At 46.4% G+C, this 17,457-nt stretch overlaps 1 protein-coding gene across 1 annotated transcript in view; it reads right to left on the bottom strand.

Annotated features, from left to right (window-relative positions):
• The window catches only part of LOC115463223 (oocyte zinc finger protein XlCOF6-like), a 28,948-nt gene extending 13,547 nt beyond the window's left edge, over nucleotides 1-15,401 (bottom strand). Inside the window, exon 1 of the mRNA XM_030193540.1 lies at nucleotides 15,367-15,401. Coding sequence (XP_030049400.1) covers nucleotides 15,367-15,400 — 34 coding nt within the window. The 5' untranslated portion in view covers nucleotide 15,401. The remainder of the gene's footprint in view (nucleotides 1-15,366) is intronic.
• Between the last annotated feature and the right edge of the window lie 2,056 nt (nucleotides 15,402-17,457).

Consider the following 17,457-nt stretch of genomic DNA (forward strand, 5'->3'; position numbering starts at 1 on the left):
GAGTTGGCGGTGGTGGAGAAGGGTACTGAGAGGAGGGATTTGTCCTGTGAGCGGAGGTTTCGGGCGGGAACGTAAGGGGAGATGAGGGTAGAGAGGTAATGAGGGGCTGCAGACTGAGTGCATTTGTAGGTAAGAAGGAGAAGCTTGAACTGTATGCGGTATCTGATCGGAAGCCAGTGAAGTGACCTGAGGAGAGGGGTGATATGAGTATATCGGTTCAGGCGGAATATAAGACGTGCAGCAGAGTGATCTCAGGGAAGGAGGAGAAAGAGACCAGGGTTTGTTGGTAGAGGGTTGAGGGATGAAGGGGGGGGAGGTGGCCTGGTAGTGAACTCAAGGTTGATCTTTTGCACCTTGTCACAGAAGTAGTCAGCCAGTGATTGAGGAGAGAGTGAGGGGTGGGGGGTGGGGGTGGGAGTTGAGGGTGGCAAAGAGACGACGAGGGTTGGAGCTGAGGGAATTGGTCAATTGGGTGTAGTAGTCCTGTTTGGCAAGGAATAGGGAGGACTGGAAGGAGGATAGCATGAATTTGTAATGAAGGAAATCTGAGTAGGTGCGAGATTTCCTCCAGAGGCGTTCAGTGGATCGGGCGCAGGAGCGAAGGTGACGGATGCAAGGGGTCAGCCAAGGCTGGGGATTAGTACGCCTTGCGGGACGGGAGATGGATGGTGCGAGGGTGTCCAGAGCAGAGGAGAGAGGGGCATTGTAAGTGGAGACAGCCTTGTAGACAGACTCGGAGGACATGATGGAGGGGAAGAGATTAGAAATAGTAGAGGATAAGGTGGGTGGATCAATAGCCTGGAGATTCCTGGAAGTAGTGGTTAGTGTTGGGCGGGGCTGAGGGGGGGTGAAGAAGTGTGAAGGTGATCAGGTGATGATCAGAGAGAGGAAGAGCAGAGGCGTGGAAATTGGAGGGTGAGCCGGAAGAGGAGAGGACGAGGTCGACACAATGGCCATTTTGGTGAGTAGGGGTGGTGGAGCACAGCTGGAGGTTGAAGGAGGATGATAGAGTGAGGAACTGAGAAGCGTGAGAGTCGGATGGGTCATCAGCGTGTATGTTAAAGTCTCCGAGAATGAGGGTCGGAGATGAGGGATCAAGAAAAACAGAAAGCCAGGCATCGAAGTCAGTGAGGAAGGAAGAGAGAGATTTATCAGGGGGGTGGTAAATGACTGCCACTCTGAGTGGCAATGGGTAGAATAGACGGATGGCGTGGGCTTCAAAGGATGACAAGCAGTGAGATTGCAGTAGGAGGAGGGGTTGGAAACTACAGGAGGGCGAGAGTAGTAACCCGACGCCTCCTCCGAGGCCAACTATGCGGGGAGTGTGGGAGAAGAGATAGCCTCCATGGCATAGAGCCGCAACTGAGGCAGAGTCATCAGGGGAGAGCCAGGTTTCAGTTAGGGCGAGCAGTTGAAGGGAACGAGAGATGAAGAGGTCGTGGGTGAAGGGAAGTTTGTTACAGACCGATCGGGCATTCCACAGGGCACATGAGAAGGGGAGGGAAGAGGGGAATAGAGATGGGATTGGAGACATCCCAGAATCGTTTGCATGGATAGGAGGACAGGTGGGGGGGGACCTGGATTGGGATTGATGTCTCCCGCGGATAGCAGGAGGAGGAGCAAGAGAGTGCGGAGGAGGATGGGGGAGGTAGGGCGACGAAGACGGGATGCACTTAGGAGGAATGGGGATGGGTTAATGGCAGGAAGGAAGTGTTGAAGGTTGAGAGCTAGGAAGGAGGAGGGGGACAAGAGAGATGGTGAGGTGGTGAGGGACGGGGGTGAATAGGGTATTGCAGTAGTGAGTAGGACTGGAGAGGACATGGGTGGGCAGTGAGTTTCAGCGGTAGCCAGCGGTAGGGGGAGGGGGAAAAGATTAGGAAGGGATAGGGCAAGGAAGAGAATGTGTACAGGGGCCATGAGTAGTGACTGAGGCAGGTAGGTTGGTAGATATGTTGAGAAGAAGTTGATGGGCTGGAGAGCAGGTAAGTCAATGGGCTGACAAGCTAGTGGGAGGGGGGCAGGCAGGCAGAAACAGGTGAGTGCGGTGGAGCGCTCAGCAGCAGGTTGTTGATGGGCAGATAAGCAGGCAAGTTGAAGGGGTGATAGCAGGCAAGTTGGTTGATTGGCTAGCAGGCAGGCAGGCAGGATTAGGCGGACTGGAACAAGCTGGCAGGCAGGTGGGCAGGATTAGGCGGACTGGAACAAGCAGGGAGAAGCTGGATCAGGCGGACTGGAACAAGCTGGAGCAGATGAGCTGGAACAAGCAGGGGGAAGCTGGATCAGGCAGACTGGAACTAGCAGGGAGAAGCTGGAGCAGATGAGCTGGAACAAGCAGGGAGAAGCTGGATCAGACGGACTAGAACTAGCAGGGAGAAGCTGGAACAAACTGGATCAGGTGGACTGGAATAAGCTGGAGCAGACGGACTGGAACGAGCTGGGTCAGGCGGACTGGAACAAGCTGGAGCAGATGAACTGGAACAAGCAGGGAGAAGCTGGATCAGGTGGACCGGATCAAGCTGGAGCAGATGGACAGGAATAAGCAGGGAGAAGCTGGATCAGGCGGACAGGAACAAGCTGGAGCAGAAGGGCTGGAACAATCTACCCTTAGACAGCCGTCATCCATAAGTATGTAAGCAAGGAATCCAATTAGCTTGGTCTCTGTTTCTCAGCCCTGCGCAGCCGTCATTTAGTACACCCAAGAAATGAATTCAAATCCCTGAACTGCTGCAAGGATGTTTAAGAGACAGCAATGGAAGAGAGCCTATCTAGTACGTTGTAACACGGACGCCTATATGGTCAGTCTCTGTCTCCATTACTCCAGGCAGCCATCAATCGTCTCATTCAGGAACAAAGCTTGCATTCATACGAGTTCCTGTAAGGTCCTCAGACTGTCGCGATCAGCCTCGGGCTCGTTCACCCGTGCTGGAATCCAGTGAGGCCCTCGCGGGTCAGCCGTCCCTCAGTCGGTTCTATGTAACATAGTAACATAGTAGATGACGGCAGAAAAAGACCTGCACGGTCCATCCAGTCTGCCCAACAAGATAACTCATATTTGCTGCTTTTTGTGTATACCCTACTTTGATTTGTACCTGTGCTCTTCAGGGCACAGACCGTATAAGTCTGCCCAGCACTATCCCCGTCTCCCAACCACCCGCCCCTCCTCCCAACCACCGGCTCAGGCACAGACCGCACAAGTCTGCCCAGCACCATCCCCACCTCCCAACCACCAGCCCCGCCTCCCAACCCCGGCTCCGGCACAGACCGTACAAGTCTGTCCAGCACTATCCCCGCCTCCCAACCACCAGTCCCGCTGCCCACCACCGGCCCTGGCACAGACCGTACAAGTCTGTCCAGCACTATCCCCGCCTCCCACCACCAGCCCCGCCTCCCGATCCTGACTAAGCTCCTGAGGATCCATTCCTTCGGCACAGGATTCCTTTATGCTTATCCCGCGCATGTTTGAATTCCGTTACCGTTTTCATTTCCACCACCTCCCGCGGGATGGCATTCCAAGCATCCACTACTCTCTCCGTGAAAAAATACTTCCTGACATTTTTCTTGAGTGTGCCCCCCTTCAATCTCATTTCATGTCCTCTCGTTCTACCACCTTCCCATCTCCGGAAAAGGTTCGTTTGCGGATTAATACCTTTCAAATATTTGAACGTCTGTATCATATCACCCCTGTTTTTCCTTTCCTCCAGAGTATACATGTTTAGTTCAGCAAGTCTCTCCTCATACGTCTTGTAACGCAAATCCCATACCATTCTCCTAGCTTTTCTTTGCACCGCTTCAATTCTTTTTACATCCTTAACAAGATACGGCCTCCAAAACTGAACACAATACTCCAGGTGGGGCCTCACCAACGACTTATACAGGGGCATCAACACCCCCTTTCTTCTGCTGGTCACACCTCTCTCTATACAGCCTAACAACCTTCTAGCTACGGCCACCGCCTTGTCACACTGTTTCGTCGCCTTCAAATCCTCAGATACTATCACCCCAAGATCCCTTTCTCCGCCTGTACCTATCAGACTCTCCCCGCCTAACACATACGTCTCCCGTGGATTTCTATTCCCTAAGTGCATCACTTTGCATTTCTTCGCATTGAATTTTAATTGCCAAACCTTAGACCATTCTTCTAGCTTCCTCAGATCTTTTTTCATGTTTTCCACTCCCTCCGTGGTGTCCACTCTGTTACAGATCTTAGTATCATCCGCAAATAGGCAAACTTTACCTTCTAACCCTTCGGCAATGTCACTCACAAATATATTGAACAGAATCGGCCCCAGCACCGATCCCTGAGGCACTCCACTACTCACCTTTCCTTCCTCCGAGCGAATTCCATTCACCACCACCCTCTGGCGTCTGTCCGTCAACCAGTTCCTAATCCAGTTCACCACTTCAGGTCCTATCTTCAGCCCCTCCAGTTTATTTAAGAGCCTCCTGTGGGGAACCGTGTCAAAAGCTTTGCTGAAATCTAAGTAGATTACGTCCATAGCTCGTCCCTGATTCAATTCTCCTGTCACCCAATCAAAGAACTCAATGAGATTCGTTTGGCACGATTTCCCTTTGGTAAAGCCATGTTGTCTCGGATCTTGCAACTTATTGGCTTCCAGAAAATTCACTATCTTTTCCTTCAGCATCGCTTCCATTACTTTTCCAATAACTGAAGTGAGGCTTACCGGCCTGTAGTTTCCAGCTTCTTCCCTATCACCACTTTTGTGAAGAGGGACCACCTCCGCCGTTCTCCAATCCCTCGGAACCTTTCCCGTCTGCAAGGATATATTAAACAAATCTTTAAGAGGACCCGCCAAAACCTCTCTGAGCTCCCTCAATATCCTGGGGTGGATCCCGTCTGGTCCCATGGCTTTGTCCACCTTTAGCTTTTCAAGTTGTTGATACACACTTTCTTCCGTGAACGGTGCTGTATCCACTTCATTCTCAATTGTACTGTTTCTTGGGCTATAATGGGTATTAGTGAGTACTCTTATTCTCTCATACCAATATGGAGCCAGATTATAATATGGTTAAGCCTTCTAGTGGTTCTCTCTGGTGAATGGAACACCAAATGTGAACACCAGACTGAACCTGGGGGATCTACCAAATCCCCATAAAATTCAGTATCCACATCATGTTGAACATTTTCTTTGTAGTTGATTTTGCGTGATCTTCGAGCAAGAGATGGTTATCTAATGTCACTCCAAGGATTTTTAAGTTGTCAGATATGGGGATTGTGGTGCTGGAGATGTTAAGGTTGGTAGGGAGGGGCGCGGAGTGCTGGGATGAGAGGATTAGGCATTGCGTTTTTTTCTTTGTTCATTTTCATCATAAAGGCGTTGACTCAAGCGGTTAAGATGTGCATGCCCAAGGATATTTTGTCGGAAATTTCGGTTAGATTGGATTTGAAGGGACCTAACCTATGGGAACAACTAAATCTAATCTTATTTTACAGACCCCCGGGCAATTGGCAAGATTCACAAACACACTTCAAAGATTTCATATCGAATACTTGCGTGTCTACCCAGAACCTTCTCATAGCAGGAGATATCAACCTTCATCTTGAAGATACTAATGCAAGCAATGTACATGAATGCAAGGAATTCCTCCAACTTTGGGAGCTCCACTGGCCAAACATGCAACCCACCCATAAAAAAGGACATACACTAGATATCATAACCCACAAATTCTCATCAGAACATAATTTCACAATTAGAGATACAAAATGGACAGCCATACCTTGGTCGGATCACTACAAAGCACTCATTTCCCTCCACTGGAGAACAAAAAATCCACAAACAAGAAAAAAGAACCTATACTACAAGAGGCAAAATAGACCCACTAACATTCTGGCAACAACTCTATACCGACAATTGGACAACACCTACAGATTCACCCCAATTTCTACAAGAATGGGACAACAGATGCAAATCAGTACTAGACAACATAGCACCGCCTCAAACCAGAACCTCACATAGGAAGAACCCAATACCATGGTTTAATGAAGAATTGAAAGAACTAAAAACACAGGTCAGAAGACTAGAAACAGCTTGGAGCAAGAAAAAAGACGAACACACACTCAAAGAATGGAAACAGCTACAAAGAAAATACAAATACAACATCAGACAAACCAAGAGAACGTATTACAAAACCATAATAGGACCAAACTACAAGGATACACACAAACTCTTCTCGCTCGTAAATAAACTCCTAAACACTACACCGATCACCTCTAACAACATAGACACCCCATCCGCAACCAATCTAGCAAAATACTTCAACAAAAAAATTATAAAGCTCCGACGCAAGATACCTACCAATACCACCGAGTACACAAGCATCCTTGAATGCCTAGACCCAAAACCTGGGGAATGCCCAGCAGATCGATCATGGACCAACTTCGACATGATTTCTATAGACGAACTCTCACAATGGCTTAGAAAATATGCCAAGTCTCAATGCAAATTAGACATTTGCCCTATTAGCCTAATAAGATCCGCCCCCAAACAATTCAAAAAAGACCTCATGAACCATGTAAACCACAGACTCCAAAATGGTCTCTTTCCAACGGATAAAGGAAATATCCTACTCACTCCGCTGCCAAAAGATGCTAAGAAAAGCATAATGGACATAACCAATTATCGACCAGTTGCATCCATTCCGCTCATAACCAAACTGATGGAAGGCATAGTGACGAAACAACTCACTGAATACTTAACTAAACACTCAATTCTACATGAGTCTCAATCAGGATTTCGATCAAATCATAGCACCGAAACTGTACTAGTGTCCGCAATGAACTCATTCAAAAAAACAATTGCAACTGGTAAGAACATACTCCTACTGCAATTCGACATGTCTAGAGCCTTCGACATGGTTGATCATGGAATACTATTACATATACTAGAGTACTTCGGAGTCGGAGGCCCAGTTCTCAAATGGTTCGAAGGATTCCTCACCACTAGATCTTACCAAGTAACAACGAACGCTGATATATCACCTCCATGGATACCGGAATGCGGAGTTCCTCAAGGATCCCCCCCCCCTCACCAACTCTCTTCAACTTAATGATGATACCATTAGCCAAACTCTTAGCCAATCAAAACCTCAACCCCTACATATATGTAGACGATGTCACGATTTACACCCCGTTCAAACATGATCTAAACGAAATCACTAACGAGATCAACCAAAGCCTCCGAATCATGCACTCCTGGGTGGATTCATTTCAGTTACAACTCAATGCAGAAGAAAATCAATGTCTAGTACTCACTTCTCAATACAACACAAACAAGTACTCCACCATAACCACACCATACTGCACTCTTCCTATTTCAGAAAATCTGAAAATTCTTGGAGTCGCCATTGATCGAAACCTCACACTCGATACCCACGTGAAGAATACGACGAAAAAGATGTTCTACTCAATGTGGAAACTCAAAAGAGTAAAACCTTTCTTCCCGAGAAACATCTTCCGTACCCTAGTACAGTCAATGGTAATAAGTCATCTGGACTACTGTAACACACTGTACGCTGGCTGTAAAGAACAGACTATTAAAAAACTCCAAACAGCCCAGAATACTGCAGCCTGACTCATATTTGGAAAAACCAAATATGAAAGTGCGAAACCTTTAAGAGAGAAACTTCACTGGCTCCCACTCAAGGAACGCATTGAGTTCAAGATCTGCATGACTGTACACAAAATTATTCATGCAGATGCCCCGCTATACATGCTAAACCTAGTGGACCTACCTCCTAGAAACGCCAAAACATCAGCCCGCAAATTCCTCAACTTGCACTTCCCCAGCTGTAAAGGAATTACATACAAGCAGGTATACGCCACGTCCTTCTCGTACAGGAGCACACAGCTATGGAACGCACTACCCACTGCCCTGAAAACCATGGATGATCTAAGTAACTTTCACAAATCTTTGAAGACACATCTCTGCAACAAAACCTACAAAGACAACCAGTGGTGTGCTGGTAAATTTTTAACAACAGGCTCTCTCCCCGGTCCACCTTGGCGCCCCCCCCCCCACCACTGTGCCCCCCCCCCCATCCACCTCTGCGCCCCCCCCCTAAAATTGCAGAGCTGGCTATAGCCGGGGGGGGGGGGGGGGGGGCAATGCATTACTCTCTCCAGGAAAAAAAAAATTAAATGACCCCCGGTTCCAATCTAATTCATGTTTAATATGGGATAAAATGCCATAAATAAGTAAATAAATATAAACTTTTAACGTTCAGCACCTGATTCTCAAAGTGGACATATTCCAAACACTATAATGAAAATACAATTATTTTTTTCTACCTTTGTTGTCTGGTGACTTTGTTTCTCTGATCATGCTGGCCCAGTATCTGATTCTGCTGCTATCTGTCCTCTTAACTCCGTTTCCAGGGCTTCCTTTCCATTTATTTCTTTTCTTTCCTCCTTTCTTCTTCATTTCTGGTCCTCTGCAGACTTGACTGTACAGTGGACCCAGCTTCTGCCTATTTTCTCCATCCATGTGCAGTTTCTCTCCTCACTTCCTTTTCCCTCATCTAATCTCCTTCCTCTATCTTCCCTCCATGTCCAGCATTTCTTCTCTCTCCCTTCCCTCCATCCATGTCCAGAATTTCTCTTGCCCTTCCTTCCATCCATGTCCTGAAACTCTCCTCTCTCCCCTGCCCCTCTCTACCCATCCATGCCCAGCATTTCTCTCCCCTGCCCCCCTCTACTCATCCATGCCCAGCAATTCTCTCCCCTGCCCCCCTCTGCCCTTCCATGCCCAGCATTTCTCTCCCCTGCCCCCCTCTGCCCTTCCATGCCCAGCATTTCTCTCCCCTGCCCCCCTCTGCCCATCCATGCTCAGCAATTCTCTCCCCTGCCCCCCTCTACCCATCCATGCCCAGCATTTCTCTCCCCTGCCCCCCTCTGCCCATCCATGCCCAGCATTTCTCTCCCCTGCCCCCTACTCATCCATGCCCAGCATTTCTTTCCCCTGCCCCCCTCTGCCCATCCATGCCCAGCAATTCTCTCCCCTGCCCCCCTCTGCCCTTCCATGCCCAGCATTTCTCTCCCCTGCCCCCCTCTGCCCTTCCATGCCCAGCATTTCTCTCCCCTGCCCCCTCTGCCTATCCATGCTCAGCAATTCTCTCCCCTGCCCCCCTCTACCCATCCATGCCCAGCATTTCTCTCCCCTGCCCCCCAATTCTGTCCCCTGCCCCCCTCTACTCATCCATGCCCAGCATTTCTCTCCCCTGCCCCCTCTACTCATCCATGCCCAGCATTTCTTTCCCCTGCCCCCCTCTGCCCATCCATGCCCAGCAATTCTCTCCCCGGCCCCCCTCTGCCCTTCCATGCCCAGCATTTCTCTCCCCTGCCCCCCTCTACTCATCCATGCCCAGCAATTCTCTTCCCTCCCGCTCCCAAACACGTCCAACGATGTCCTTCGCCCCCACCCTCCCCTCTCGCTCCTACCCGTCAGTTTCTCTTACCGCCCTCAAAGTGCCGCTTATTTAAAGCGCTGCTGCCCGTCTTCAGCCTTTCCTGCTTGTTTCAGATGAGTTCTTCCCTCAGTCCCGCCTTCGCGGAAAAAGGAAATGACGTCAGAATGACGTCATCAGCATATATGAAAGGGTTGAGACCATGTCTGAATAGAGCTTTTGCTAGTGGGATCATCATAAGACTGAAAAGGATCAGGGATAGAGGGGAACCTTGAGGTACACCGCAGTTTGGTGACCAGGAAGATGAGACAGTTGAGGTTGATTTTACTTGGTAAGATCTTGAGGTGATGAAGCCTTTTATCCAATTAATGATGCTTCCGCCGATTCCAAGTTTATCCAGTAGTTTGGTTAGGATATTGTGATTTACCATATCGAATGCACTGGATAAATCGAATTGCAAGAGGAGGATGTTGTTTCCAAGTGAAATTTACTGTTTGAATTTGGATATTAGGGTGAGTAGGACAGTGTCTGTACTGTGGGCTGAACGGAAACCAGATTGTGATTCATGTAGAATGGAGAATTTTTGTATAAAGTCGTTTAGTTGGGAGGTCACCCTGTTCTCCAATAATTTAATTAGCAAAGGGATGGATGCGACTGGACGATAGTTGGTGACATCACTCGCCGGTTTCTTGGGGTTTTTAGGTATTGGTGTGAGTAGTATATTGCCATGTTCTGTAGGGAATGAGCCTTATTGGAGCAGGAAGTTTAGGTGGGAGGTCAGATCTGTGATAAAGCGTTCTGGGGCATCTTTCATTAGGTAGTTGGGACATGGGTTGAGATGGCAGTGAGATTTGGAGAGCTTGGTAATTGCTGTACTACTTATCATTTCTATAGCGCTACTAGACGTACGCAGCGCTGTACACTTGAACATGAAGAGACAGTCCCTGCTCGACAGAGCTTACAATCTAATTAGGACAGACAAACAGGACAAACAAGAGATAAGGGAATATTAAAGTGAGGATGATAAAATAAGGGTTCTGAACAAGTGAACAAGGGTTAGGAGTTAAAAGCAGCATCAAAAAGGTGGGCTTTTAGCTTAGATTTGAAGACGGTCAGAGATGGAGCTTGACGTATTGGCTCAGGATGTCTATTCCAGGCATATGGTGCAGCAAGATAAAAGGAACGGAGTCTGGAGTTAGCAGTGGAGGAGAAGGGGGCAGATAAGAGAGATTTACCCAGTGATCAGAGTTCCCGGGGAGGAATATAGGGAGAGATGAGAGTGGAGAGGTACTGAGGAGCTGCAGAGTGAATGCACTTATAGGTCAATAAGAGGAGTTTGAACTGTATGTGGAAACGGATAGGAAGCCAGTGAAGTGACTTGAGGAGAGGGCTAATATGAGCATAACAACCCTGACGGAATATTAGTCGTGCAGCAGAATTTTGAACAGATTGAAGAGGAGAGAGATGGCTAAGTGGGAGACCTGTGAGAAGCAAGTTGCAATAGTCTAAGCGAGAGGTGATAAGAGCGTGGATGAGGGTTCTGGTAGTGTGCTCAGAAAGGAAAGGGCGAATTTTGCTGATATTATAGAGAAAGAAACAACAAGTTTTAGCAGTCTGTTGAATATGTGCAGAGAAGGAGAGGGAGGAGTCGAAGATGACCCCAAGGTTACGAGCTGATGAGACAGGAAGGATGAGAGTGTTATCCACACAAATAGAGAATGGGGGAGGAGGAAAGGTTGGTTTAGGGGGAAAGATAAGAAGCTCAGTCTTGGTCATGTTTAGTTTCAGATGGCGCTGAGACATCCAGGCAGCAATGTCAGACAGGCAGGCTGATACTTTGGCCTGGATTTCGGCTGAGATTTCGGGTGTGGAGAGATAGATCTGGGAGTCATCAGCATAAAGATGATACTGAAAACCATGGGATGAGATCAGAGTACCAAGGGAAGAAGTATAGATGGAGAAGAGAAGAGGTCCCAGGCCAGATCCCTGAGGTACACCAACTGACAGTGGAATAAAAGTAGAGGAGGATCCACTAGAGTATACACTAAAGGTACGCTGGGAGAGAAGAAGAAAACCTGGAAAGAACAGAGCCCTGAAATCCAAGTGAGGACAGCGTATCAAGGAGTAGGCTGTGATCAACAGTGTCAAAAGCAGCAGATAGATCGAGAAGGATGAGGATACAATAGAGACCTTTGGATCTGGCTAGGAACAAATCATTGGAGACTTTAGCAAGCACTGTTTCACTTGAATGAATGAAGGGCACGAAAGCCAGATTGAAGTGGATCAAGAATAGCTTGAGATGAAAGAAAGTCAAGGCAACGGCGGTGAACGGCACGTTCAAGTATCTTGGATAGGAAAGAGAGGAGGGAGATGGGGCGATAGTTGGAAGGACAGGTAGGGTCCAATGAAGGTTTTTTAAGGAGTGGTGTGACTACGGCATGTTTGAAAGCATCAGGAACAGTCGCAGTGGACAATGAAAGATTGAGGATATGACAGATAAACGGGATGACAGTAGGAGAGATAGTGTTAAGTAGATGGGTGGGAATAGGATCAGAGGAACAGGTAGTTAGTTTTGAGGAGGAAAGAAGATGTGTAGTTTCCTCTTCAGTGATTTCAGAAAAGGAGGCAAGGGTTGGAGAGTTGAGAGGATGGACTAAGGGAAGGAGAGGTGGAGGTGACCTGGTTGAGAATTCAAGTTTAATCTTGTGAACCCAGAGTCTGGGAGGAAAGTGAAGGGGGGGTTGGCGGTGAAGGCACTTTGAGGAGAGAATTCAGTGTGGCAAAGAGACGATGAGGGTTTGAGCCAAGAGAATTAGTCAACTGGATGTAATAGTCCTGTTTGGCAAGTAAAAGAGCAGACTGGAAGGAGGTCAGCAAGAATTTGAAATGTATGAAGTCAGCATGGGCACGGGATTTCAGCCAAAGGCGTTCGGCAGAGCAGGCACAGAAACGTAGGTAGCGGATTCTAGAGGTCAGCCAAGGTTGGGGTTTGGTATGTTTTACAGAATGGGGAATGAGAGGAGCGAGAGTATCCAGAGCAGAGGAGAGAATAGTATTATAGGAAGAGACAGCCTCATTGACAGACTTGGATAACATAGTAGTAGAGAAGAGATTTGAAACACTGGAGGACAGAGTAGAAGGGTCAATAATAGCCTGAAGATTCCTAAATGTATTGGTTAAGATTGGACGGGACTGGGGAGGAGGGTGTTTAAGTGTGAAAGTTATCAGATGATGGTCAGAGAGGGGAAGAGTTGAGGGACAGAAACTGGAGAGTAAGCAGTTTGAGGAGAGGATAAGATCAAGACAGTGGCCGTTCTGGTGAGTGGGGGCAGTGGAGCACAGTTGAAGATTGAAAGAGGATGTTAAAGCAAGAAACTGCGAAGCATAAAGAGTCAGAGAGATCATTAGCATGAATGTTAAAATGCCAAGAATGAGGGAAGGAGATGAAGGTTTGAGAAAGAAGGAAAGCCAAGCATCAAAGTTAGTGAGAAAGGAAGAAAGGGACTTATCAGGGGGTCGATAAATGACTGCTACTCGGAGAGGCAGAGGAGCAAATAGACGGATGGAGTGGACATCGAAGGAAGAAAAACAGTGAGACTGAGGTAGAAGAAGAGGTTGAAATCTACAAGAGGGTGAAAGTAGTAGCCCGACACCACCTGCTGTAGAAATTTCTTTAGTGGTGAGGGGGGTGAAATTTGTCCATGAGCGGTCAGCTGGGATTTCATCTATGTATGGGTCCAATTCGTCAAGAAAGGTATCGATATTTGCACAATCTTGGGGTATCGTGCTGCAAATATAGGTAATTTTATCATTGAAGTATTTGGATAGTTGGTTTGCAGATGGGTAGTTTGAGGGTGATGATGTGATTGGGTTGGTGTTGAGTAGATTTTTTATGAGTTGATATTGTTTTTTCATGTCTGTGCCGCTGGTTATAATTGTTTGTGTGTAGTAGGATCTTTTAGCTCGTTTAATGGCATTTTTGTAATTTCTGTGTGACTGCTTCCATCCATTGTAGGTGAGGTTGTTTTTTGATTTACTCCATGTTTTTTCTAGTTTCATTGTTGAGGAAACGGGCTGGGTTCCACTAGTCATTCCATAATGCTACCTCACCTTGCGCACTGTGTTCAATTCCGGTCACTGTATCTCAAAAAAGATATAGTGGAATTAGAAAAGTTCAAACAAGAGTGACCAAAATGATAAAGGGGATGGAACTCCTTTCATATGAGGAAAGGCTAAAGAGGTTTGGGCTCTTCAGCTTAGAAAAGAGACAGATAAGGGGGGATACGATTGAGGTCCTTAAAATCCTGAATGGTGTAGAAAGGGTAAAAGTGAATCAATTTTTCACTCTTTCAAAAGTACAAAGACTAGGGGACACTCAATGAAGTTTCATGGAAATACTTTTAAAATAAATAGGAGGAAATATTTTTTCATTGAAAGAATAGTTAAGCTCTGGAACTCACAGCCAGGGGATGTGGTCACGATGGTTACCATATCTGGGTTTAAAAAAAGGTTTGGACAAGTTCCTGACGGAAAAGTCTATAGTCTGTTATTAAGATGTTATGTTCTTCACTGAATAGGTAATTAAACTCTGGAATTGATTGCCAGAAAACACAGTAAAAGCAGGGGGGGACGACTTCCCTATGAAGAAAGATTAAGGAGGCTAGGGCTATTCAGCTTGGAGAAGAGACGGCTGAGGGGAGACATGATAGAGGTATATAAAATAATGAGTGGAGTGGAACAGGTGGATGTGAAGCGTCTGTTCACGCTTTCCAAAAATACTAGGACTAGGGGGCATGCGATGAAACTCCGATTTAAAACAAATCGGAGAAAATTTTTCTTCACCCAACGTATAATTAAACTCTGGAATTCGTTGCCGGAGAAAGTGGTAAAGGCGGTTAGCTTAGCAGAGTTTAAAAAGGGTTGGACGGTTTCCTAAAGGACAAGTCCATAAACCGCTACTAAATGGACTTGGGAAAAATCCACAATTTCAGGAATAACATGTATAGATTGTTTGTACATTTGGGAAGTTTGCCAGGTGCCCTTGGCCCGGATTGGCCGCTGTCGTGGACAGGATGCTGGGCTCGATGGACCCTTGGTCTTTTCCCAGTATGGCATTAGTTATGTACTTAGCTTAGCCCCTCCCTAGATTGAGCATAAGATCAAACATAAGAACAGCCATACTGGGTCGGACCAATGATCCATCTAGCCCAGTATCCTTCTTCCAGCAATGGCCAATCCAGGTCACAAGTACCTGGCAGAAACCCAAATCTTACTTCCGCAAGGACAGGCCTTGGCAGAGAGAAGGTCCCAGCCAGCAGCAGACAGGATGTGCCAGGACCCTGTACGAAGAAAGGAACGTTTGAGGTAAATGCGCTGGGCTTGGGGGAGGAGCGTCAGAGACGGAAAATGCTAGAGCGGGAGAGGGGGTAAGAGAGGGAGTTCCAGACCTGAAGACAGAGAGATTTGTGGAGGAAGTATTCCCCCCCCCCACCCACTGCTCTGGGCCCTCAGGCACTGCCCAGTTGCCTGATACGTCAATCTGCCCCTGATGCTATGCTGGGAGAACATCGTATGGTATCTGTGCACTTTTTTACAATTATGTTTTTATTTTTTACAATTTGTATGTTTTTACTATATAATTTATGTTGTCTGTACTAATAGTTTTAATGCTTTATTTGTATGTAAAGTGTTGGGTCCTTCAATAAACTTTGCTTCCTTCAACCTAAGACCTCGCCTCTGAGGCCATCCAAGGTTCACTAGACTTCTTCTGTTGTGTTGTTTGGTTTCTGTTGCTGATTCCCTCTTTCTTTCTTTCTTGCTTGCATTGTATATGGAATGGGTCATCTCGTTATCATTCATTATCAGTCACCCAGGCTTCTTGCACTGAGCCTCACCCACTGCCAATGTGCCTGAGAAGACATTTTAAGAATAACGGGAAACTCTTACCTAGAGACATCAGAGTCTCATAATTCTCCTTCATCACCTCCCTCCAAAGCTCCTTCTGCTTCTCATCTAAATACTCCCACTCCTCCTGGGAGAAAGAGACAAAGACGTCCTCAAATGTCACCTGCATCTGAAACACAAACCAGAAACACAGTCAAATTTCAGCTCCCGCCCTTGTTTTTGGGATGGTAACTGTGCAGATTTTTAAACAATTCAGCTTTAGAGCATAAGAGCATAAGAATGTTATGGTATAAGCCAATTGTCAGAATTATCAATATAAAAATGCAGCTTTTAAAAGATGCATTGAAACTGCATTTCAATACCTTCTTTCCCCTTTTCCTTGGGAATTTCTGGTAGCAGGGCTAGTCAATTACAAACACTTAACAAAGACAAAAGAGAGATATATAGCTTCCTCTGCCCTCCCACCTAACAAAAGCTTGACTAAGGTGGGTACCTGAATGCTCCATCCAGACATCTCCGAAAACCAAAGACCTAAGAGACAGAAAGTCTGGAGACCCCATTGAAAACAAAGAACTCAGAGGAAAAGCATAAACAAAACATTTGCCTGTCATCAGAGGTATACCTGCCCCTCCCATCAACTACCAGGACATCTGCAGATCATGTGAACAGACTACAATAACCATAATGCCTTGCAAGTTATTCAGTGCAAACCAGGAAGCAAGTGCTGGGACTCTGTGATCATATCCTCCTGCAGCTTGCAAGATATAAAAGCAAAAGCTGTTTCCCCAAGATTCAGATTCTCTCTTCAGCTGCAAGCAACTCAGATCCACTCACTGCAGAAGCCCTGCTCCTGTCCTGACCATGTGCTCATCAATCAGCTGGACCACAGCATGCTTGTAACCTACCTGCTACTTTGTTCTATTTTAAGCACAAATTCTCTGTTCTAAGATCCTTTTATCCTTTTAAAAACCTACCTCTCGTGTGAAATTGTATTTTAAAATAAACCTTTCCTGAAGCTAATAGTCTCTTTGTGCTCTGAGTACATGCTTTCGAATTTCAACAGAGATATATACTTAATTTATTGCAATATTGCAATTATCACCTTTGGTGATTGGTGGAGAAATTAATATCCTAAAACTTATAAATACAGTGCCTGCTCTTAAATTATAAACAGTAGCGAGTGCTATAGAGCTCTTTCCTCCAAAAGTAAATCATTTCTTGTAACAAGAATAGCCATACTGACAGACCAGTGGTCCATCTAGCCCAGTATTCTATTTCCAATAGTGGCCAAGCCAGGTCACAAGTACCCGGCAGAAACCCAAATAGTAGCAACATTCCATTCTACCAATTCCAGGGTAAGCAGTGGCTTCCCCATGTCTATCTCAATAGCACACTATGGACTTTTCCTCCAGGAACTTGTCTAAACCTTTTTTTAAATCCAGATACACTAATTGTTGTTACCACATACTCTGGAAATGAGTTCCAGAGCTTAACTATTCGTTGAGTGAAACAATACTTCCTCCTATTTGTTTTAAGGGAAAATTAGGTTCACACCTTGATAATTTTCTTTCCTTTAGTCACAGCAGATGAATCCATTAACTGATGGGTTGTATCCGCCTACCAGCAGGTGGAGATATGGAACACTGAAAGCACATGGTGTTCCTGGATGCCCAACTCCCTCTGCCTTCAGTATATGACATTTCCAAAGCAGAGTGAATAAGAAAGGCAAAATAACATAAACTTTCCTCAAGAGAACAAACACCCCTGAACCAGAGCAATAACCAAAGGAGGGACGTTATCAACCTCCTGCAATAAAAACAGCATGTAGTAACTCTGATAGCTTGTCTTCAAGTACTCCTGATTAGACACAATGTCTGTATGCAACATCTGTAGAAAAAACTAAAGTCAGACAGGGAGGGATCATGGATTCATCTGCTGTGACAAAAGAAAAGAAAATTATCAAGGTAAGAACCTAATTTTCCCTTCCTTGTCATCAACAGCAGATGAATCCATTAACTGATGGGATGTACCAAAGCACTCCCTAAGTAGGGTGGGAACAGGCAACTCCGCGAGCAAGCACTTGCGCTTCAAAATATGCATCCTGCCGCGCTGCCACATCCAGCCTGTAATGCC

This window comes from Microcaecilia unicolor, chromosome 1 (assembly GCF_901765095.1).
Source record: "Microcaecilia unicolor chromosome 1, aMicUni1.1, whole genome shotgun sequence".
NCBI classification, from domain to species: domain Eukaryota; kingdom Metazoa; phylum Chordata; class Amphibia; order Gymnophiona; family Siphonopidae; genus Microcaecilia; species Microcaecilia unicolor.